At 41.1% G+C, this 23,065-nt stretch overlaps 1 protein-coding gene across 13 annotated transcripts in view; it reads right to left on the bottom strand.

Annotated features, from left to right (window-relative positions):
* Positions 1-10,026: 10,026 nt before the first annotated feature.
* Positions 10,027-23,065, bottom strand: part of chl1a (cell adhesion molecule L1-like a) — a 51,494-nt gene continuing 38,455 nt past the window's right edge. For 4 of the 13 annotated variants that reach the window (XM_080898161.1, XM_080898162.1, XM_080898163.1 and 1 more), the window contains exons 24-29: positions 21,787-21,849; positions 21,224-21,337; positions 20,779-20,940; positions 20,279-20,455; positions 19,234-19,306; positions 10,027-13,607 (exon numbers count right to left, since the gene is read on the bottom strand). In XM_080898161.1, the coding sequence (XP_080754287.1) occupies positions 13,394-13,607; positions 19,234-19,306; positions 20,279-20,455; positions 20,779-20,940; positions 21,224-21,337; positions 21,787-21,849 (803 nt within the window). In that variant the 3' untranslated portion in view covers positions 10,027-13,393. Of the gene's footprint in view, positions 13,608-18,980; positions 19,051-19,233; positions 19,307-20,278; positions 20,456-20,778; positions 20,979-21,223; positions 21,338-21,786; positions 21,850-23,065 lie in introns of those variants that run through there. The other 9 variants (XM_080898166.1, XM_080898168.1, XM_080898164.1 and 6 more) reach the window with 9 other exon arrangements.

The raw sequence follows: 23,065 nt of genomic DNA, 5'->3' as shown, positions 1-23,065 counted from the left end.
TATAAGAACTTAGGCATTATGAGTGCCGACAAGTCAAACTTCTTATCATAGGCTGTAGAGATGTCAAATCCAACAGCGCAGGTAAAGTTTGACATGGAGGCCGATTTCACCAAGTTCACGCTATGTGAACATCGGAGGATGAGCCATGAATATGTCATTGAATGTGTACGCTTGTATGTGTATGGAGTGAATGTCAGAAAGTCAGGTTTATTTCTGTTGTCTCCAAAACAAATGTGGGATTCTGTCACAGTTTGAGGGGTTTTGTAATCCTCTTGTTAGCCATTTTTGGTTCCAAACACTGCTTCGGTTTCTAAAATGAACCAAACGCTGAGGGACCACTGATTGTTAAAAATGTTTTAAATTCTACCAGCTCCATTAAAATGATCAGTATCCATGAAAAAGAGGATTTATGAGGTTTAGTGGAATTAGATGTTAGCAGGAAATTAGCAACCTAGCTTCCACTTAAAGATAATATATAGTGTTTTTACTGAATAATTTCTAAAAAAAAAAAACCAAAACAAAAAATACAAATCTGCTGTAACTTTGCAAGTAAACAAGGAAGAAAAAAATGAAATAGCAGCAAAATATGAAGAGCTAGGGAAGTTGGATTAGCTGACATACCAACTCCGGAAGACGATCAAAGCAGCCAAACGTGAGTACAGGGACAGGGTGGAGCAACAGTTTGACAACCCTCGGAGTATGTGGCAGGGACTAAACACGATCACAGACTTTAGAGGGAAAACCAGCACACCGCAGACCACGGCCTCTCTATGTGAGGATCTAAACGTATTCTACGCTAGATTCGACACAGCGAACACCATGAGACCGGACAGTGTGCGCACCGCGGATGACGTCAGTGCGCACACTGTGTCTGAGGAGGATGTGCGGAAGTGCTTCAGGAAGGTGAACGCACGCAAAGCTACTGGTCCGGACGGGATTCCCGGCCGCGTCCTCAGGTCATGCGCGGCTCAGCTGGCTGGAGTGTTCACGCACATCTTCAACCTTTCCCTCTCTCTGTCTGTAGTCCCAGCCTGCTTCAAAATGGCCACCGTCGTCCCTGTACCCAAATCCTCCACCATCTCCTCATTGAACGACTGGCGACCTGTAGCCCTGACCCCCATCGTAAGCAAATGCTTCGAGAAGCTGGTCAGGGACTTCATCTGCTCTGCACTACCCGACTCACTGGACCCTCTACAGTTTGCATACTGCCACAACAGGTCCACTGATGATGCCATAGCCCTGACACTACACACTGCCCTGTCACACCTGGAGAAGAGAGACACGTATGTGAGGATGCTGTTTGTAGATTACAGCTCAGCATTCAATACCATCGTTCCCTCGAAGCTGGACAGGAAACTGCAGGATCTAGGACTGAGCAGCTCCCTCTGCAGCTGGATCCTTAGCTTCCTGTCTGACAGACGCCAGGTGGTCAGACTGGGCAGCATCACCTCATCCCCCATCACACTGAACACTGGTGCTCCACAGGGGTGTGTACTGAGCCCTCTCCTGTACTCACTCTACACCTACGACTGCACAGCCACTAACAGCTCCAACATCATTGTGAAGTTTGCGGACGACACTACAGTGGTGGGTCTTATCACCAACGGTGATGAGACGGCTTACAGGGAGGAGGTCAGCGCCCTGACCCACTGGTGTCAAGACAACCATCTCACCCTCAACGTCGCAAAGACAAAGGAGTTGATAGTGGACTTCCGGAGGTGCAGAGAAGTACACACCCCCATCACCATCAACGGCGCTGCTGTGGAGAGAGTGAGCAGCTTCCGGTTCCTTGGAGTACATCTGGCTGAGGATCTTACATGGTCAGTACACACAAACAAAACAGTGAAGAAGGCGCAGCAGCGCCTCTTCTTTCTCAGGAGACTGAAAAGATTCGGCATGAGCCCCCGCATCCTCAGGACCTTCTATCACTGTGCCATTGAGAGCATCCTCACTGGATGCATCACCACCTGGTATGGCAACAGCACCGCCTACAACTGCAAAGCTCTCCAGCGAGTAGTGCGGTGCTCTGAACGGATAATTGGAGGTGAGCTTCCCTCCCTCCAAGACATCTACAGGAAGCGGTGCCTGAGGAAAGCGGGGAGGATCATCAAGGACTCCAGTCACCCCAGCCATAAACTGTTCAGACTGCTTCCATCAGGAAGGAGGTTCTGCAGCATCCGGTCCCGTACCAGCAGACTGAGAGACAGCTTTTTCCATCAGGCCATCAGACTGCTGAACACGTCATAGACACCTCAGCTTCACTACTGGAACTTCAACATTATGCACTCCACACTGTATATAAATGCCACTTGTTTTGCACATATTCAACTCTGTATATTTTATATATTTTATTATTATTATTATTATTATTATTATTATTGTTTTTTTTTTGTTTTTTTTTACTATTTAATTTGTAAAAATGTGTATACACACACACACACACACACACACACACACACACACACACACACACACACACGTAGGAAAATATTTAGTATACACATCCAGAAATGCATACACTATTATATATTGTACATATATTTATTAGTTTCAGGTTGGCCATTCTTGTATTTTGCTCGTTTGTGTTGTTGTGTTTGCACATCTCTGTTGCTTGTGGGGCTCGCACACAAGAATTTCACTCGCATGTGCTGTGCCAGTGTGCCTGCACATGTGATGTGACAATAAAAGTGATTTGATTTGATTTGATTTGATATAATGATGTGCTATCTGGTGGCTAGCTACGTAGCTGTGATTATGCTAATGTGAACGCATTTGCACAGAGATGTTATGAGTTACCGGTCAATGACCATTGATGGTCCCTGATGGGCACAGCCAGATGCCATCACATAGCAGGAAGAAGACGCTGAAAATAAACCAAACCTCAGCCAAGAGAACATCTGAGATGATCCATCCACAACCAGAGTTAGGTGTGATGTATTACAAAGTAATCCCGTAGTGTAATCACAGCATATTTTTCAGTAATACAGTAATGTAATGTGATACTGTACTAAACTGAGTAATTACATTACATTTACAATTATGCCATTGCTTCCATTACAAAGGCTCTTCAGTTATAGAAAACTAACAAGCTCTTTTTACATCCTGCTAGCTTGTGCAACAATCAGCTGATTTCAGTTTGTGTGCCTGGAGGAGAAAAACAGTGGAGTGGCTACAGATTCTGTAATTCATTTTATTACATTACTTTTATTTTTATTGCATACAAGGATAAGAATGTGATGGTAAAGTGCAAACTAGATCCAGGACAGAAACTATTGAATTATACTGCTAACACAACTTTAGGTCTCAGTAAGCATCTGCACACATCGCATGCTAACAAAAATAACCCAGAGTGATGTTAGAGCTGAGTGCATGCCAACTCCAGCCTAGCAGCCAGTGCCCGATCTTCAACAGGTAACAGAGACAATTAGAAGCAGTCAGGCTTGCAAGATTTTTGCCTCAATTTCTGCCTGTTTCTGCGGTAGAATCACTGTGTCTCTTTGGGCTTGTTTCTATCTTTGCTCTGTTTTGCTAGTTTTGTGTTTATATGCAAAAACTAAAAGAAAGATCCTATTGGATGGATTTGCGTTGGTGTGTTTAGCTATAGCGTTATGTTTACTTTGTTAATTGGTAGTTATGTGTATGCCTTTGAGATCATTTTAATAAGTAATGCGCAAGTATTGCAACAGCTATTGTAACAAATTACCTTCTCCAGCGTGTAATTAAATAACATAGTGCATTCCTTTTAAGAAAAGTAAATTACTTTTTTTAGTAACAACCCTGACACGGTCCACAACACGAGGCTAGTCATCAGTATGTTGCTGCTGCCATATTTTTGTGGGGCTCGTTTGTATTAACTAAAACGAAAGCACAAGACACATTAAAACGATGACAGCCTCAATGAACACAGTAATCACTTAGACCCAGGATCATCACATATCCAGCAGATAATTTTGATTGTTTTTTTATATGTCACAATCATCATTTCCTTTATGTTTCACTCTGTGCTTTCTGTTTTCTGTGCCTTCCTCTGTTGTCTGGGTATGGCTCTGTGCTCCATATCTATCCATTTCTTCCTGAAGAGTCTTTTCTTGTGTGGCTTGTGTTTTCCTTTCCTCCTTTTGTTCTTTTTCCAGCCCTCATTAATGTCTGATTGAGTTCACCTGTTCCTGATTACCCTTCTCTCCCAGATGAGTATTCAGGCTGTGTACCTTCCTCTAGTCTTTTTCAGTTCACCAAAATGCCATTCTTCTGCCTAGTGTTTCCCTTTATGTTCCCACAATCTATCAGTGATTACCATAAAATATTATCAGTATCAAATACATGATCTGTAAGTATACCAGAGCATACTGACACCTGGCTTATGTCCTCCACATCAAAAAGTGTTTTGCTAAACAATAAATCTTTTTCTGGATGGTTTGCTCTAATTCCCATTCTGAAGATGCATGCTGCTGTCATTTCGAGCTCTGTTACATCCAAAACATTACAAATTATCCGCAAGAAGCAAGGTAAACAGAAGGCGCAAGTTTGTCAAAGCAATAACACTGTCACTGCCACTGTCACTGACAGTGGCAGAGAAAAGGACATTAAAGAAACTGATGGACATTATGGACAATGCTGGGCATCCTCTGCACACGGCCATAAACAACCAGAAGAGTCTGTTCAGTGACAGGTTGCTTCTCCCCAAGACAAGAACTAACAGACTTAAAAACTCCTTTGTCCCACACGCCATCAGACTGTTTAACTCCTCTCTGGAGGGGAGAGGGAGGGGAAACAGGAGGACAAAGGAGGGGGGAACAACTAAGCTGTAGTGCCTCTGCACCTCACTGTACAATACCTTGTGCAATACTTTTTGTAAATAGTCAACAGTGCAATAGACTCAATACTTGAAATGTGCAATTCACTTGTATTTTTATTTTTTATTCCTATTTATTCTATTTATCCCCTTTGTATATTTTATTTATATTTGTCTCTGTATTTATGTGTGTGTGTGTGTGTGTGTGTGTGTGTGTGTGTGTGTGTGTGTGTGTGTGTGTGTATATATATATATATATAACAGTTCTGTAACTGTAACTTTGGTCGTTGCTGTGCTTTTTTTGGAAGTCGAATTTCCCAGAGGAACCCACCCGAGGGATTAATAAAGTTCTATCTTATCTTATCTTATCTTATCTTATCTTATCTTATCTTATCTTATCTTATCTTAACATCTAGTACCACTGAGCTTGTATCCTAGAAGTGTTTGAAAGGTGCCTTCAAGGGAGATCACATCATTATAATAAATGTTGTAATAATGAAAAACACATTAAAAAGAATAGAAAACCCAGTAAACACATAGTACCCATCTGTGCTCATTGCACCAGTATGTGACTGTGTGTGTACGGGCATGCGGTTGAATTCTCAGTGGTAAACATAGCATGCAAAAGGATCAAGTAGTTTCATGGTGTAGTGCTGAAGTGTTGAAGGGAATTGAAGGAACCGAACATGCAGCCTTTTCTGTTCGTGCTCCAGCAGGATTTGGAGTCGATTGTGTGATTATGTCTGGCCAAATGATGCCTTTTGCACCAGTTTTATTTGCCATTTTCATTCATTGTGATGTTTCTCAGTTTCACAGTGAATTGAGATATTAAAGAGCAGCACAACTGGGAGGGTGAAATGGAAATCACACATGTATATTGGGCATTACCCCTGGGATGTAACTTTAATACACGTAACATGAATGGATAGGTCGAATCCACAATTGAATAGTTCTCTGTCTCTCTGTGTTAGCTTTGCAGCGGACTGGTAACTGTCCAGGGTGTACCCCACCTCTCGCCCTACATCTGCTACCCACACACAAAAAGCTCAAACTCAGCAGATTAGAAATAACTAATATGAACACAGTATCAGCTATTAATAAATAAAAACAAGATAATGTTTTTTATTCATTTGAGCATTGGGCCTTTTAGATGTTGTTTTCCTATTAGATCAGATCTTAGATGGAAGTATATGGTTCTAAATATTTTACTTAATGAAAACCTTATTTATTATTATGTGTGAATTTGTTCATATGTCTGTCCTGATTTTTGGGGCAGCACAGTGATGTGTTAATTATTTTTGTTACTTCAGGCAGAGCACAAAAGCTCATTATCGGTGTGTGTTTGAAAGGAGCAATAACAATGAATGGGGCCATTGTGCAGAAGTCGGCTTTCACTGCGTGTATGCATGCATATTTTATTTAACTTCTATGACTCTTCAGATTTGCCTATATGGAAGTATCTCACTATTTTGAAAACATGGAAAATAAATTTAGGTCTGAGCAGAAGGAACAGCCATTGTTAGCACGCTATGTACTAAGGACAAATTAAAGGAGAATGTAACATAAAGCAGTGCAGTAAGGTTTTAGGTCACCATGATATACCAGAAGAACTACAGTGTTCTTTGGCATTTACTATACAAATCTCTCTGTAAGGGATAAAATCCACTATTTCTAAAGATAATTTGGCATTTTATTCATAATAGTGCTAATAAAAGTGTTGGATTGAAAGTGTAATTGTGAAGATCATAGCATGTGATTCACATCATTTTCATATGCCTGGAACACACCACCTTCGCAAGGATAAAAATGTTTCCTCACAGAGCACCATAACAACTTGATTAGTGCTGATTAGTGACCTTTCGCTTCCTGGAAGAAAGTGGACCTAAACATGCTAGCAAATTACCGAGCTTGCAGCTCCTATCACTAAAGAAATCAAGTATTCATTTGCTATGCTGTTGGTGTACGTTACAAATCCACGCATCCACTTGTCAAGAACAGGGTGAAGCTTGACTCATATATTATATACTCCATATCGCCAAAAGTATTAATTCATCCACCCAGATGTTCCAATCACTTGCCATCAGTCGCGTTGAAATATTCCTCAATCGACTGTTAGTGTGTCCCTCAGATTAGCCTACGAACAGTGAGTAGAGATCTTCATGGAATGGGTTCCCATGGTCAAGCAGATGCATCCAAGCCTTACAACACCAAGCGCAATGCTAAGTGTCGGATGCAGTGGTCACTCAACTCTAGAGCAGTGGAGACGAGTTCTTTGTAGTGACAAATCACGCACAAAGCCAAATCCAAAAAGACATGAATGAGCGAGTTTGGTGTGGAAGAACTTGACTGGTCTACACAGAGTCCTCACCTCAACTCAATAGAAGACCTGCGGGATGTGGGAAGACTAAGTCAGGCATCCTTATCCAGCATCAGTCTCTGATCTCATAAATGCCCTTCTGGAAGAATAGTAAAAAATTCCCATGAACAAATCCCTAACCCTTGTAGAAAGCCTCCCCAAAAGAAACTGAAATTAAAACTGTTATAGCTGCAAAGGGTTCGCTGACATCCTCTTAAATCCTGTGGATTAAGAATGGGATATCACTCAAATTCGTATCTGTGCACTTTTGGAAAAATACTCTATATAAGCTATTGTCATTATGTTGAAGTAAATGTTAACAAATGTTCTTGCTGACAGTATGCTCAACATGTCACTTTAATCACTATTCATGCTGAAATACAAGCCAGCTGAGCGGTGTTTGTGGCTGAAGCTCCTGCCATCTGCGCCACAACAATGTATCCTCTTCCAAAGTCACTAAAGAGCTTTTCCCCCTTGCCACAATTTAATTCCTGCCACAGAGCGTGATTTGATGTTAACTGTTTAATTGTACCGTGGCGTGCACCTGTGTGGCAGAACCTGCAATTATTGTTTCTTCACTCATTTATTCAGGATTTTCTTTTAATTTTCCTCCACCATCAGCAAGTTGTTTTAGCACTGTTGCTAAAGCTTGTTTTCAAGTACAATATGTGACATTACTTTAAATTAGCAAGGCGAACCTAATGCACCCACAGAAACATTTCCCCAGTTAGACACAGTATTAATGAAGTTCATCTGTAACTGTGTTTTGGGCTCAAAGAAAAGTACTTACACCTGTCTTTCGTGCATCTTTCCACAATTCAGTCTGTGCTCATTAGATTTATTGTCGCAACCAGAGACCAAATGCAAGCAGCAGACTTAAAATGTGATGGGTAGGTGGCAGTCAGGTCAGGTCGACATGGGATTGAGGAAAATTTGCACAGTCATTCGCAACACATCTGGAAAAACACATTTGCCAGACAACAGTCACTGCCTCCATCAAAATAGTTAAGAAAAATAAATGCTACAGCTCCTCCAGTGAGACGGTAATGTCCCCACGACTCATCACTTCTTTATCATAGTTATTACACCACAGGGATCTTCACTGACCCACTTACATCTCATCGTTCAAACTTTAAGCCCAATAACGTTTATTATGAGATTGCTTTTTTCTTTTTCCTTTTCTTTTTTGAGACATTTAAAGACTTCCATGTTAGTGGTCCAGTTAAATTACTTGACATGTACAACAGGATCAAAAGCCCTAATGCATCTTACGCGGCCCCGGTGTGTTATGCAAATAGAAGTGTTTTAATGAAGGCATCATGAATAATTCAGGAGTGGTGTTCCACAACAAATACACCACAGGAGCAAATTCTCAGGAAAAAAAAAAAAGGATTGCTTTGGAAAAATAAAAAGTGAAGTATCTCTGGCTTTTGCTTCATATCCACAACTGCTCATCACTTTCTTATTAACAAATGTCAGCAAATGGAAATAACTCATTTAACTGCTTTGTAAAGTGCAACAGATGCACTCGCTGCATCCACTCAATTTTTCTCTCGCTGCCACCTGCCTTTTTGAGCATTAATTTTAAAAAAATGAATGTAAGGGCAAAGCTTCAGACTCAATTTGTCTTTTCGCAGTGTTGCTTGTATAATACCAGAGTGTGATTACTGCCTGCAAAGCAAAGAAAAGAGGGACGCTCTCCAAGCGAACTGAATGATTATTAACAAGCTGCTGGCGTCCTAAATATAACACCAAAAACATCAACATTCAAACAAGAACAAATTTTTAAAAAAGACACGTTTGTTTTACCTGTGCTAGTTAACGGCTTGGCTTAGCTGGACAACACATGCTTCAACCATGTGACGTGGCTGTGTCACATGGTTCCAGCAGGCTATTGTGTACGGATTGTCTTTGATGCCAAGTTGTTGCCTTGACAGCCCTGAGCTAAGCAAGAAAGGTGAGAATTATTCTCCACCCACACAGCACTTAGAAGTCTCTTATCTAATACTCCAGCAGTAATCAAGATGAAATCCTTCTCTGGATCAAACTCAGGACATGTTGACCTAAAATGACCGGGGCCGCGTTCTTTAATTTCAAATTCCGCTTCGTCATGCTTCGTTGTTTTTTTTAATGTGTTTTCATTATCTAAACGACAGCCAGCGTGAGCATCATTTTCTGCATCTCCACCCACTGCCACTTCGCTGTCGCTCACAGTGATGCGGACGCACCGCAAATGAATATCTCAATGTCCACTATGACCTGTGCAGATGTCTCCGCCAAAGCGCCCCCCTGGTCAGTGACATAGCCAGGCTGACTTTGTAATCATATTACTAATGCATGTCTCATTAGTTTGTGCCAAGGCTGAGTGTCTCTGCTTCCTCCTGCTCTTCTCATCCTCTCTCTCTCTCTCTCTCTCTCTCTCTCACACACACACACACACACACACACACACACACACACACACACACACACACACACACACACACACACACAAAACCACACACAACCATCTAGTCAATTGCTGGCTGGCATTTGAGAGTGTCTGGGCTTGCATCTAAAGCAGTTTACTGGGGAAATAATAGCCCTCTAAATGGATTCTCTGTATGCAGAATCATCCCATTCTATTTGAATTCTGGTGAGACAAATTAAATTTTGCCAGGTGAGTCTTGCACCATGTTGAGACGACAAAAGAATGAGAGGCAGGGGAGGAAAAGCTAAATTAGACGAGAGTTCTGGGTGCGACTGTGACAGATCTTGTTTGAGATATCGATGCATTTAGATTTGATTTATTTTCGTTCTTTCAAAAGTGAAATCAATAGAAGGTATGCGTTAGGAAACTTAATGAAAGACTGAGAGAGAGACAGACAAAATGCATCTTCAACTATTCCCATTAGTTTCTTGAAAGCGTGTCGAAACGATGACTTGCTCCACAGCTGTTCTTTTTGTCTCCTGTTAGTTTGCATTGGATTTTGGTAAAACAGTAAGCATCCCACATCCTCCTTAAAAAAAAATTCCGACCTGGGGAAGGCCATTACAGAAAATATTACGCTGTCATTTGTCATGAGCTGCCTATCTTAGCTACTTTTCTCCCCCTGCACTGTTGCTGAAAGATGCTTGAGTGAAAGTAATGTTGCCAAGGAACCTTCAACGCTCGCCCACCTTTCTTTACTTTTAACCATTTTCTCAAGCAAACCTCTCACAGATTGAACATGCAAACTTTTATGTGTTGCTTTAAATAGGTCCGACTGGATCTAATGCTGAGTTAACTCCTGATATTGATCCCATGGAAAAAGCTTTAAGTGCATTCCTTCAAAACAAAAAAGATCTTCCTTAAGAGCATCTTCAGAAACAACTGTCACTACTGCCCTTTCCATGAACCACACAGCGTTCAATATTGATGAGATCATTCTTTTTCACTTGGTTTTTGTAGCATAACTGCAATATGTGGCACCCCGAGAAAACGACTTGTTTTCGCACAGCATCCTGTCCTTGCAGCGTCAGTCGGTTTAAAGTTGGTACCATGCCGAGGCAAACACGCAGCATGCATGAGCATACTATCAATTTCCTCCCACCAGGCAGTTTCCAAGGCACTTGGCCTAAATATCAACTCCAGTCAAATCGACTGAAAGGGAGTGATCTGCTTCGGGCTGTGATCTATAAGTTTGTGTGTGAGTGTGCTGCACTCTCCAGTGATAACAACAGCAAAATGCTTTACAACAAGTACTGGCAGTCCTTTGAACGAGGATTTGAATGATACTAACGGCCTGACCTGTAATCGTTCCAAAACAGAGCTAACATAACTTTATTTGCAAGGGTCACTTATAGGTCCTCAAAATAGATTTAGTAAAGCCCAAAAAAAGGAAAAAAAAGCTGGCTGTGTGACACTCGGAAGAGCTTTGACTAGAATAATCTTCTGTTGTTGTTTAGAGGCTTTAACGTTTCACTGAGAAAGCAATTTTAAAACGGATGAGGGCGTAATCCCTGACAATACTGGGATTATCTCTTTAAATGACCTTTATCTTGCCATGAGCATAGAGTGCTTTTCAACTCCACTATCCCAAGTCTGGTTTGATTACAACATGAATGCCTCTTTAAAATCACAAGGCTGTGGACAGGCTATATAGCTGCATGGAACCTGTGCATTCAAAAGGAAAGATAAGGGCATCAGGTGTATTTCAGAGATATGGAACAAGCCAAGTGGAGCGCTGCTCCAAAATAATAATAATAGAAAAGTTTACTAAATGCTCAGATTGTGACTTACAAAAATGTGTTACTACTACCCATCTCGCTGTCTTGTGAATTTTAAACTCACATTTGAAGCTGTTGATTTTTTTTTTAGTTACTTATTTTTTGATTTTGAAACAAACAAATATGGTAAATACAGAAGAAAGCTGTTGGCTGTTTTTTTTTTTTTGTTTTTTTTTGAACAGCTCAAAAATAACAGAGTGAAGCAGAGGGGTAGCTGGGCTGAGTGATTTAAAGAGGCTCCCACCAAATGACAGATTAGTCGATCATCTCCCATCTTCGTTAGTTGGAATTTCTGCCTCATCAAAGGTGCAACATTTTCCCCTCAGAACTTGAAGGGAAGTGCAAGTATCGCTTTGGTTCAGATAATTGGAGCCTTGGGACCTGGTACAGTAATGGGAAAGAGATTGACTAAAAAGTTGACTATATTTCACAACTTGTGTTGTTTTTAAGTCTAAGGCTCTCTTTATTATCCACTGTTCTTTTCTCATGTTCTTTAGTACGTGTGCAAATGTTTGTCTTTAATATATTTGAAATAGTTGCAGTTCTATAAGTATAGGTATGTAAGTGATATGCTTTCCACAAGGATCTCCTTTAGTTTTCAAATGGTCTTTGTACCTTAAGAGGGTTCAAAGGTTAATCTTGCACCTAAAAACGAGCATCTAACCAAAGAAACCTTTAGCACTGCTGTATCCCAGTTTTCTTAGTTCTGCTTATCGAATAGGTCAAATTTCAACTTTGAGTTATATTCCTAATGAATATTTTAGCAACATGCATTATGCATGTGGCGATTTGCAGCACGTACTGCAGAGATAACGGGAAAAATATTGTGGGGATTTAGAGTGTGTTTGACCTTTCATAAAGTCGAGCTTAATTCAGCCGTGAGTGTATCATTTTTCAGTGTTGCTTTGTGAACGAAATTTCACAAAGAATGGGTTTCCATCATGTATTTCCATCCCTCGTCCAATGAGAGGACATCTCTCTTCAACTTCAACGGGATTTTTTCTAAGTTGCCAAAAATGAACTGATGCTGATGAGTCACCAAGTGGAAAAAGAAGAGAACGTACCCGACATTAAGAATTTGACAGGGAAAAAAAAGTCTTGCTTCCCGGTAATTCTTCGAGGATGTAGAGTGATTCATCCTGTTATATCCTGGATATTTAAGGCACATAACTGAAAAAGTCCCAAAAAATTACAAATAGGTTTATGACAAATTGTTGTGAGTGCTGAGGGCTTGAGGTGAAACCTTTTTTTTTTTTCATGATTGCACTCCACTGCAAATGCAAGAAGATAACTCATCTGTCTTTCTAAAAACTAATAACTGCTGCTGAAACATTTGTCTGTTTGATATGTAAAAGCAAGAAAGCACACGTTTGATATATTGACACAAAAAGAACATCAACATTTTGATTATAAAAAAATTACAAATGATCAACTTTGACATTTGCATATTAACAACCAAACTGTACAGTAAAAGAACATTATTGTAATCATAAGAGTGATTCTGTCTTCAATAAATATGACACCCTGCGTTGAACTATACGGCATGAATATGTAAACATGCTGCAAACACATAAGCATATCTACTGTATGTGTTAGTTTCATCTGCTGTGTAAAAAAATGTTTTGACGTTTAAATGCACACTTACTCTGTGGAAAGTGATTTATCTTATGCCTTTGTTACAGTAAAAAACAAAAAAAAATTAACAATGTAGATGTAAAACTGTGGCTGAAAGGTTAAAAACACTTCATCATTAATAAAATTATCAAACTTTAAAATCTTACATTAATCACTTTTCATACAGGATGTACAAAAACACACTTTCCCCCCTTTTTTCTTACCATTAAAGGCTGTGGGCAAAACTTCTACCCGCTTTTTTTTTTTTGCTTGAGTCAGTTCCCTTATTTGGGTGTTTGAGCTTTACTGAATGTTGGGAATCTGAATGAAAAAGTATCCTGAAAGGATCTCAAGTAGAAGTCAGTTCAGTTGGAGCTCGGCTTTTATACGTTCACAAGACTGGGTCCGTTGGGCTCGCTAACAGAGCCTCTATGCCTGTGTCCAGAGTACTCCCCAATAAATGAGCCGTCCTCATTGAACTCTCTTCCACCGTCTGCATAGTCGCCTAGGGTGTATCTGCTGACACTGTCCCCAGTTGCATCATCTCCTTTCAGGGAACACAGGCTACCGCCCTTCAGTGGCTTTTCATCGCTGTCGCTGTCATTAAGAAGAACAGAGAAGGATGGCTGAGGTCAGCGGTGCAGTGGGTAAAATAAACTCGTGGTATAGCACATCAAACAGTTTTGAGCGCAAAACATGTCGCCTTAAGAGGCCGTCTTTGACACGAGCACACTGCACACTATGTATTTCACACGAAATTAAAAGCTACACACACAAACACCAGCAAACAGAGAATAATCAGCACATATAGCCTGCCAAATACTTGCTAAGAGAAACACGGGCTCATGAAGCAAGTTCTTATGGTTTCAATACATCACTAGAGGCAGTAGGCAGGGGTGGATCCAGCGGCTGCACAGCAGGAAAGGGAGCACAAGGGAGGCAGGAACGGGTTGGTACAATCACTTCACTAATTGCTAATTGCCAGGGCTTCAGGACCGAAGGCAATTTCAAATCTATTTAGAGCCAGCAATGGAAATTGCCAGAGAGCAGTGAGAAAGAAGCCGAGAGGGAGGTGTGTGTGTGTGTTTGTGTATTGGGGTGGAGGGCGGAGTGGAGGGTAAAGGCTGAGAAAGGGAGAAGGAAGAGAGGAGTGGAGGTGGGGCATATGCAATCCCAGACAAACAGCCTGTCATTCGTAGTATTCCCATGGGCCCACACTCCGGCTGAGGAGATTAGATGCCAATTTAAGGCTGGGCAACTGGCCAACTTGCAGGTGTCTTGCTACAAGACGTGGGGGTCACCTCAAAGCACTGAGGATATTTTTCCTCCCTGTCTTTCTTTTCAAATTCCCTAAACGATCAGTGTTTGGCAACACCTCTATCCCTCTCTCACGCGCGCGCCCGCTCTCTCTCTCTTTGTATTCATAACACAGAGCGTCTGCGTTGCTCAGGTGGCACATGCATGATAGCGCCATTTGAGGCATATTGCAGTTGACACCTGTGTCAAACAAAAGCTCAACATTTTGAGCAGGATTTTAGCACAGAGACCCGGTTCAAGCTGAGATTTTAAAATGGCTCTCCTTCGCAGGGATTTTTTAATAACAAATCTTATCTGCCCGTTTTCATGAGGCCGTTTACAATGCAAGCCACATAAGGTCCACATTTCAGCCCTTATCAAACCTTCTTTCTCTGACGACTCTAGAGTGCTGCAGATAAGTGGCTGTTATCTAAGAGCAGTGGAATGCCACCGCCGCTGCAGCCCGCCCACAGTGACTTTGAATGCCATGATAAATTGGGGCTGAGTGCTTTTGAGCCCCTCACTCAAAAGCTACAGGTGGAAAGGGGGGGGAGGTAATTAAATTTGTCTTCCTGTTGACCTATGTTGACTTGGTTTTTTGGGGTTGGGTAGAGTGGGGGCAGCAAAACTTCAGGTGCAAGGTGTATTTTTCCCGATCGTGAAGCTGAAGTTGTTTGTATTCTAGTTTCAAGGTGTCTGGAGAAATAACTTCCCTGCATCTGCTGCCTTCTCCCAAATTGCACATAAAAATATGAGCAGTATGAGAACATGAGAGCTTTCACCAGGCTAGGAAGGGGAAAAAAAGAAAAAGAAACACATAAACCGGCTGAGGAAAAAATTGCATCACACGCTTGGCTAACGGCCTGCTCCAGCCATGACACCTGCTGTTCTTGCAGTGGACAGAGGGGCAAAGCAATAGAGGGCTGTCTACAAAGAGAAATCATCTGAAGCATAATTACCACTTGTCAGCTCCCCAGACACGTGGCATACCGGTGGGTGGTCTATTGCCTTTAGAGATTCAAAGGGCACTTCAGAGCCCTGAATCCAGCTCTAAAGCCAGGAAAACAACATCATAGTAAGGCTAAGGGCACTCTGGGGGACAGTAGTCAGAACAGACTCATGAAACTAACCATGAGAAGCATTCTAAACAGATAGTTGCAGCAAAGCATCTGCACTGGCTCACAAACAAACACCAGGGTTTCTCCTGCCCTGCGAGCTCCGAAATAAAGTTTGTCAGAAAGAAATTCAATATCACAGCATTCTCCGTTTTTTGCCAGTTCTTCACATGTGGAAAAAAATAAAAAATAAAACTTGGGCACATTCTTGAGACTTTCTCTACCATTTCATCAACCTTGCAGAAAATAGTACTTTACCAAAAGGATGCCTGGAAGTCTTGCAGCACCTATGCAGAATCGTAGCCACCACTTCATTTTTTCTTTTTTTTTAAAGCATGCAGCCCTAAATGAATACATGTAACCTATATTGAGCCAATTAATGCATAATACAGTCGCAAAACTACTAGAAATGAGTCACTCAGAGGGTGTGGACACAGTTATTTCTTGCTTGCCCTCACTGTGTGAGCGTTTCTCTTTCAGAATACAAAATCTTCAGAGTACAGAATCACACAAATGTGATTTATTAAAGTTTGTGGCTAGCAGTTTACTGCACGTTGCACCATTTCTTATCTGGCAGCTGATTTGGCTGCGATAGTTGCTGCTAAGAGTGTTAATTTATTTGGAAAGTCAGGGGGAGAAGTTATGAGAATGAGCATATAAATAGGACTGGTGGATGGCCCAAAGCTGTGAGTGCTGTGCCAAAGCTTTGGCTCTGTCCTCTACCACTTCACCGTGATTATTTGGAGCTGTGCCCCAACATATTTGTGGTCGTCAGTAATACTGCTACTTTGATTCAACAGAGCAGAACTTCATGTGGAGCATCAGGAGGAGAACAGCTGTCCAGGAAAAAAAAAAGAAATTTAATTAAATTTTAAAAACGCATATGTGCCAGGTACCTTTACAACTGTTTATACTGACCCTGTAATAGAGGTGACGTGTCCACTGCATACCTTGTCTCTTGCCCTATGATGGCCAAGAAAGGCCCCAGTCTCCCATGAACTGGATAGCAGGTGAACCAGGGCTGTTAAACATAAGGCCCGGGAGCCAGAATCGGCCCACCAAAGTCTCCAATCCAGCATGTTAAAGAGCTTTAGAAAATGTGAAGGAGTGCATAGATTTAGCACTTTTAAGTATATTTTTTACAGTTTTAAGTTTTACAGTGTTTCCTGACAAAGACTGCTCCCTTACACCAAACACTAACAGATAAACACTGAAATAACAGGGACGTTCTTGTTTTCCTACTATTACAGTAAAATGAATTTTTACTCGTTTTTATAATGAATTTTCTGTGAATTAATGAAAACTTTATATTTTATAATTTTTATAATTACAGGCCAGCTGTGGAAATGGAGTAACATAGTTTTCTGTAAATTTACACATTTATCATAAGTGGGTCCCATATGTGGCGCACGTTGTAAATTGAGTTTGACAGCACTGGGTTAAAAATAAATAAATGGATGGATAGTATCAAAAATGTCTCTAGATGCTCAGACCTGGAGCAGGTTAGAATATGTCCTTGTAATTTTAACTGTAATCTTACAGAAAGTGATTGTTCCCACAGCTGGCTGAGAGTAAGATTCCTTGATTTGACTTAATAAATAGCTGCAGCTTCACACGGCATGCACGAAAAAACAAAAAACAAAACAGGGATGCCTACTCTGGATAAACACTCCGACTGAGCGATTGGATTTACCAAGAGAACAGCTGCCACAGCCTCTGAGACCCCACAGGCGTTTCCCCTTGCTCCAGAACGAACAGCTTTCTCAGGAAACGCATGGATGGCATTTTTTCTTAGTCAATTTCTTGCTCTATCATCAGGTCCGCTCATTTTTGACCTGCTAATTTACACGTCTCTTGCTAATTTGTTTTCATTACTGAAACGAACCGACTGCATCTGTTCATTTAGTAGATTTCCTGCAACACTTTTCACTCCCATTGGCACTTTTTATCACAATTGCGACATCAAGCAAATCTGAGCCACAAAGTAACTGTGGTCCGTAATACAAAAACAGGGTCATGGACACTGGACAATCCATTCTTTCCTGTTTAACAGAATTACAGTCTTGGCAAGAAGCACAGGAACGCAATTGGCAGCAACCACACAATTGTGAGTAATCATGTTCTGAATAATACGATGACAAGAAGAATCAAAGCAGGCAGAAGAGGCTATTTTAGGTGCTTTCTGCACAAACAAACACACCATTGTCACACAGTTGCCGCAATGCTGTCAAGCAAAATAGGATTCGCTCGATTCCCCAAAATTATCACCGTAGCAGCTAAACAATGCAAATTCAACAGCTATTATAAAGTACAACAGCTGCCTGCCTCGGGCTCAAAGGCCTGGTTTTTCACCGTATATTTTCCATCAGCAATTATCGTGTATCCAGAATCTGTGCGTGTGCAGTAGGAGCTTCCTCTTTTTTAAAACTACTTAAAATTATTTAAGTAAATCTGCATCTATTAAGTTCCCAAGTAAGCTGAGGCACTACAGACAGGAACTAGTTATGTTTCAATAACCTTTATTATCCCTAAAGTCATCTTTCCATGTTAAAGTTTGCTAAACTATTTTATATATACATATGAGCAAGCACTTGGCAACAGTGGGAAGGAAGAACTCCCTTTAAACAGGAAGAACTATTAGTGGGTCTAAGACTTAAAGCTAAACTGAAATTAAAACTTCCTTTTGTAAAAACAAGAAGCATGAAAGAGAACAAGACTTGCAAACTAAACGAGCTTCCTGTTTCTAAGTGGAATCCAGTCTTAACAGTATGGCGTGTCTTTCACTATGCGGCCGACTGCAAATGTCTAACTTTTTACGCAACACAACTGTATTTGAAAGGAGAACTTTGTCAGTAACACAGGCTCATGTCAGTAGTGTGAGACTGCAGTGAAATCACAGTTTAATTGTTGTCTAGATTTACCAAAAAAAAAAAACAGTTTAAATAGCTGGTATCAGAGCTGTTGTCTGAAAAAGATCTTTTAAAGACTGATCATATCTATAAATATTTTCTCTGTTGGATTTTGAAGCCGTGCAAATGCCAAGTAAACAAATGCATTTCGAGGTTTGTTGATGCCTCCAGCCTGCCCCAGCTGCAGTCAAGGGTGTTTGTTAACTTTTTACCTGAGAATTTTCATAAGGGAGGGCAAAAACTATGGACATTAGAAGTCTATGGAATAATTGTAATATTTAGACCTTTTGACTAAAATTTGCAGCATTTATCTCAAAGAAATATATGCAGTAAGTTGCGTTACATAGAATGACAGCAAGTTAAAAAAAAAAAACACCAATAAAACACTCAAACGCACACACAAAAGGAGGCAAGCAGTGCACAAATATCCCCCCCCCCCCCCCCAAAAAAAAATATTAATGTCTATATAAAAGCATACACAGACTAGCACACAAATGGCCTACTGATGCCTAAAGCAACTACGTGACTTAAGCACTTTGCAGAACAGACACATGCACGTCATCAGGAGTAAAAGAACATAATTCCAACTAAAAGGGAACAAAGCTTGTGCTGTGTGTTAACCACTACTTTTAACTACACCGTGTGATTACCTAGCCCATTAAATGACGAGAACACTGGCTTCTAGGTTCATCCTGGTAAAGCTCATGAATGCGTGGTTTGCTTTTAGGTTGGGAGGGAAAGACATCACAGTGATACATGACAAAAAAATTATTTTTCAGCCAGAAAACATTTAACATATGCACAACATATTAATTACAGCATAGTGATTTTTGAGATAATAAAAAATAGATATTTCTCATCAATCTTTGGTACTGCAGCGTGCAGAAAAGGGGTATAGCTCACCTGTAGTCACAGAAGGTGTCATCATTCATTTTCTGTGACTCCGTGTCAGAGTGGGGCTCTTCCTTTTCTTTCACTGCAGAGAGGGCAAGACAGGCACTTCAGCACCATTGTTAGTGCAGCACTTTCACACAAAGATGCAATCACATTTTACTCGTGTGTGCATCCATAAGTCTCCAGATTCAGATTTATTTTAGAAGATCTTGTCTTTACCATCCTACAAAGGGAAAATAACTCAAACAGCAGTATTTCTGGAAACTGCAGAAATGTCAAAACTGGACATATCTAAGCTTAAAAGATCCACTTAGCGATACGCAATCTCAACACTGTAAGATTAGAAATTGAGAAGTCACGACCAAAAGCATCTGAGAACAGCTAAATCTGTGTAAACATTACATTAAGTCTTTACATGGAAACCCTCTCTTCTGCGTGTCTAGCACAAAGTGCTAGATGTCAGCTCTTTGTGCAAACAACACTTTGAAAAGACCAGTTGCGTTTGAGAAAGCTAAAAGAGGGGTTCCTTGAAAAGAACTGGATGGGCAAAAGGGGGGAATCCAAAGGAGCTGATGAAAAATTCAGTACTTTTTGTCTACAGCTACAGCAGGCAAAGAAGTGGAGTAGGCAGAAGATGGGGAAGCATAAAGGTTCAGAGGAAAGAAACAGAGTGAACAGACACTTTGCAGGCAGGCCCATTGTGAGACTGAATTTGACTCTGATACATGGCAGCACAATAGTGAGATGGAAGAGCTCGGAAGGTCTCCTCAGGTGAGCAGTGGAGAGGAGTGCAACAAAGGCAGCTGATTCCCGCTTGTCTGTCTTGACAAGTATGAAATCAGCGGTACTAAGACAACTAACACGGCCGCACCAATTGTTTGCAGCTTGTAGCTGCTGTGCAAAGGTGACCCACATGCATAAACAGGTTTGAGCTCAGGGTTGAGGCCCAAGTTATAAAAAAAGCATCATCCTGATAAATTGGTAGTAGTTTTAGGATTTCAATTTTAGCTCAAAATGACTTAGGGGACTCAACCCTGGCTAAGGACTAACTGACCTTTTTCCATGGCGAGATTTTCTTGTCGCTGTGGCGATGGCGTACCTGCATACTTGCCACCTTTGTTTTTCCGCAGAAAGCAGGCAATGACCACAACAAGGGTGAGCAGTGCCACAGCGCACATGGTCCCAATCATCCAGCCGTGGGTTGAAAAGCTGCTCTCCTGACTTGCAGCACCTGAAAACAAGTGAAAGAGAGCTCAAGAACCAGCTTTACACACCGACTCTATTAGGTGGGCCCAACCACTCGAGCACTCTCAAACAACTTGATCTTTGATTGAAAAAAAAATGTGATGAGCTCAGGTTTGATGTCACACTGACTCTTTACTCAGATGTTAGACAGGAAGAAGACAAAAGCAAATGTGCATGGATTCATAAGAAAGAAATGAATAAATTCACACGTTCAGCACAGTCAGTCACTCACTCAGTCAGTTTGATAATGATATGCTGGTGTTGTTATCACTAAAATCTACTGACGCTGACAGTCTTTGCTTCTCTCACCTTTGGTGCGTGTCTCGATAACGTCTTCGAAAATACTAGCGTTATCGAGCAGCCTCTTAGCCATGAGGCGCACAGTGTACACCGTCCCCGGTTCGAGCCCGTCAATTATGTGGAAACTTTGAGAAGCGTTTACAGCCTCTGAAATCCGCCAGTTCCCATCACCTACACAGCCAAGCACAGGAAGTGCACAAGCAGCAAGTCTGTATTAGCAGAAGAGGATGTGCTGTTGGCGACTAATAAATGGTTCTCCAGTATTATGGTTACACTAAATATAACTTAAACACATCTGAATCCATTTTTAAAGGGAAGGGATTGAAGCAACCAAGGAGGCTTACGCTATATTTTTTAGGTGTTAATATAAAACATCCCTAGGTGTACCTGAACATGATACAACCTTAAATTCCTATCAATTTTTAGCAAGGCGGGGACAGGAAAAGTAGCTTACGGTTATTCATATAAGCCACATAAAGCTGCAAGCTCCGCTGCTCTTCTCTGGCAGTCCAGCTGATTTTGGCAAAGGTGTCACTCACGTAAGAGCTTATGTTCAACAGGGCTGGAACTGATAAAGAAAGAAGAAATAGGGGGAAGTAAATAAGGAGGAAATGAAAACACAGACAGGCAGAGAGAAAAGGAGAGAGAAGGCAGGAAAAGAGGATTAGCAGAGGCAAATAGGATCCCCTGCAGCTTGAGAACAATCCGTCTAGCAGAAACCCTTCAAAAAGACAGTTCAAAAGGCATTTCCCGGCCCCAGACTTAATTGAGTGGAGTTGGATTTGGGCTCATAAAGGGTAGATATATAGATCGTGGGCGGGAGTGACATCTAGTTTTCCCTCTACGTTAAATAAAGATGGCATTTCGTGGCGCACCCCCCACCACCACGAGTAGATATCAGAGCAGATTGAAACAACTCCATGCCTCGAATACTGTTGTTACTTGAAAGTTCAAGTACATCAAGACGAGCTCACAGGCTTAATATTGGCTGTGCATGTGTGAGTGTGAGCTATATACCTAAAGGAGGATGAGTAGAATTGCCTGAGATAGAGCTGGGAACAGAGAGAGAGCAGTTGTAGCCTGGAATGAAAGAGAAACCTCAGATGTTAGATTCCTTCTACAAAAGCTGTCAAGTCTAATATATTGTGCAACAAGCGAGACTACATAAAGGCGGAATTTGTTAGAGCGACTGGGAAAACTGCATTAATGGCAGTAACTGCACAAGCACAGCACAACTTATACCGCGGTAGACACCCTGTAACTGCAGCACAACAATAAATCTGACTTGCAAATTTAAACCACAACTGTCACTTTCCGGCAAATGATTTGCACAAAGAAATGTCTTTCTGTCTCTCCCGAAGTGGTATACAGGACTCACCCAAATTATATTTGTACAACTATAAAGGACATGTTTTTGCTGAGGCTATGGAAAGCTACTTGCTACACCAACACGCCTACAACCTCGTCTGTCTCTACCACCACTTCTATGTTGGCTAGCTACACCAGCTGCAGGCGGTGATACATACTGCTCTGAGCAGGGGCCACAGCTGGAGTCTGGGACAAATCTTCAGAGGGATAAAAAGAAATCGAAGAAGCAGAAGATTACATGTTTATGAAAATCCCGCTTTAAGGTTTATAGACCAGGCACACAAACACATGCTGACACATTTGCAGGGCCACCGGAGAACAAAAGTGCATTCTCACAAACATATACAAGCTCTGTGTGTGTAGCTGCATCAAGTGCTGTTTGGATTTGAAGTCTGGTTGACATCTGCACCACTAGAGGGCACTGTGCAACCAAAAGATGACACCTATGTTTTTTTTCTGACAGTTACCTACGGAAAATTACTAATAACCTTATTCTAGTGATGATACGTGCATATATAGCAAATAAAAACAAGAAAACACAAATATTTTTCGTTTTTTAAAAATGACTGAATTCCTGTTTTTTGTCTAAATTTGATCTGGTTTCTCTAATTCGTCATTTTAAACAAAGCGCTTGCACATACAAACATAAAAAATTATTTTGGTAATAACCAGTGTTATAATTTAGTCCCTTATATTGAGGGCTGGTCTTCATACGATGAAGCTAAACATGTGCTACAGAGGTGTTTCCATGGAGAACAGAGAAGAGGATAACATCTGGAGAGGTGAAAAGCACCAGCAACAATACCAGCAAAGTATATAATTATAGCTAGCAATATAGTTATTGGTTAATTGAGGTTATTTAACAATTTTGACATTTTTCACCCTTTTATGTCTGAAATGCTGCATTGTTTATTTCAGAGCTGTTTCT

Source organism: Rhamphochromis sp. 'chilingali' (genome assembly GCF_963969265.1).
Source record: "Rhamphochromis sp. 'chilingali' genome assembly, chromosome: 12".
Taxonomy (NCBI): Eukaryota; Metazoa; Chordata; class Actinopteri; order Cichliformes; family Cichlidae; genus Rhamphochromis; species Rhamphochromis sp. 'chilingali'.
The sequence above is the reverse complement of the archived record's forward strand: the minus strand, read 5'-3'. Positions and strand labels throughout refer to the sequence as shown.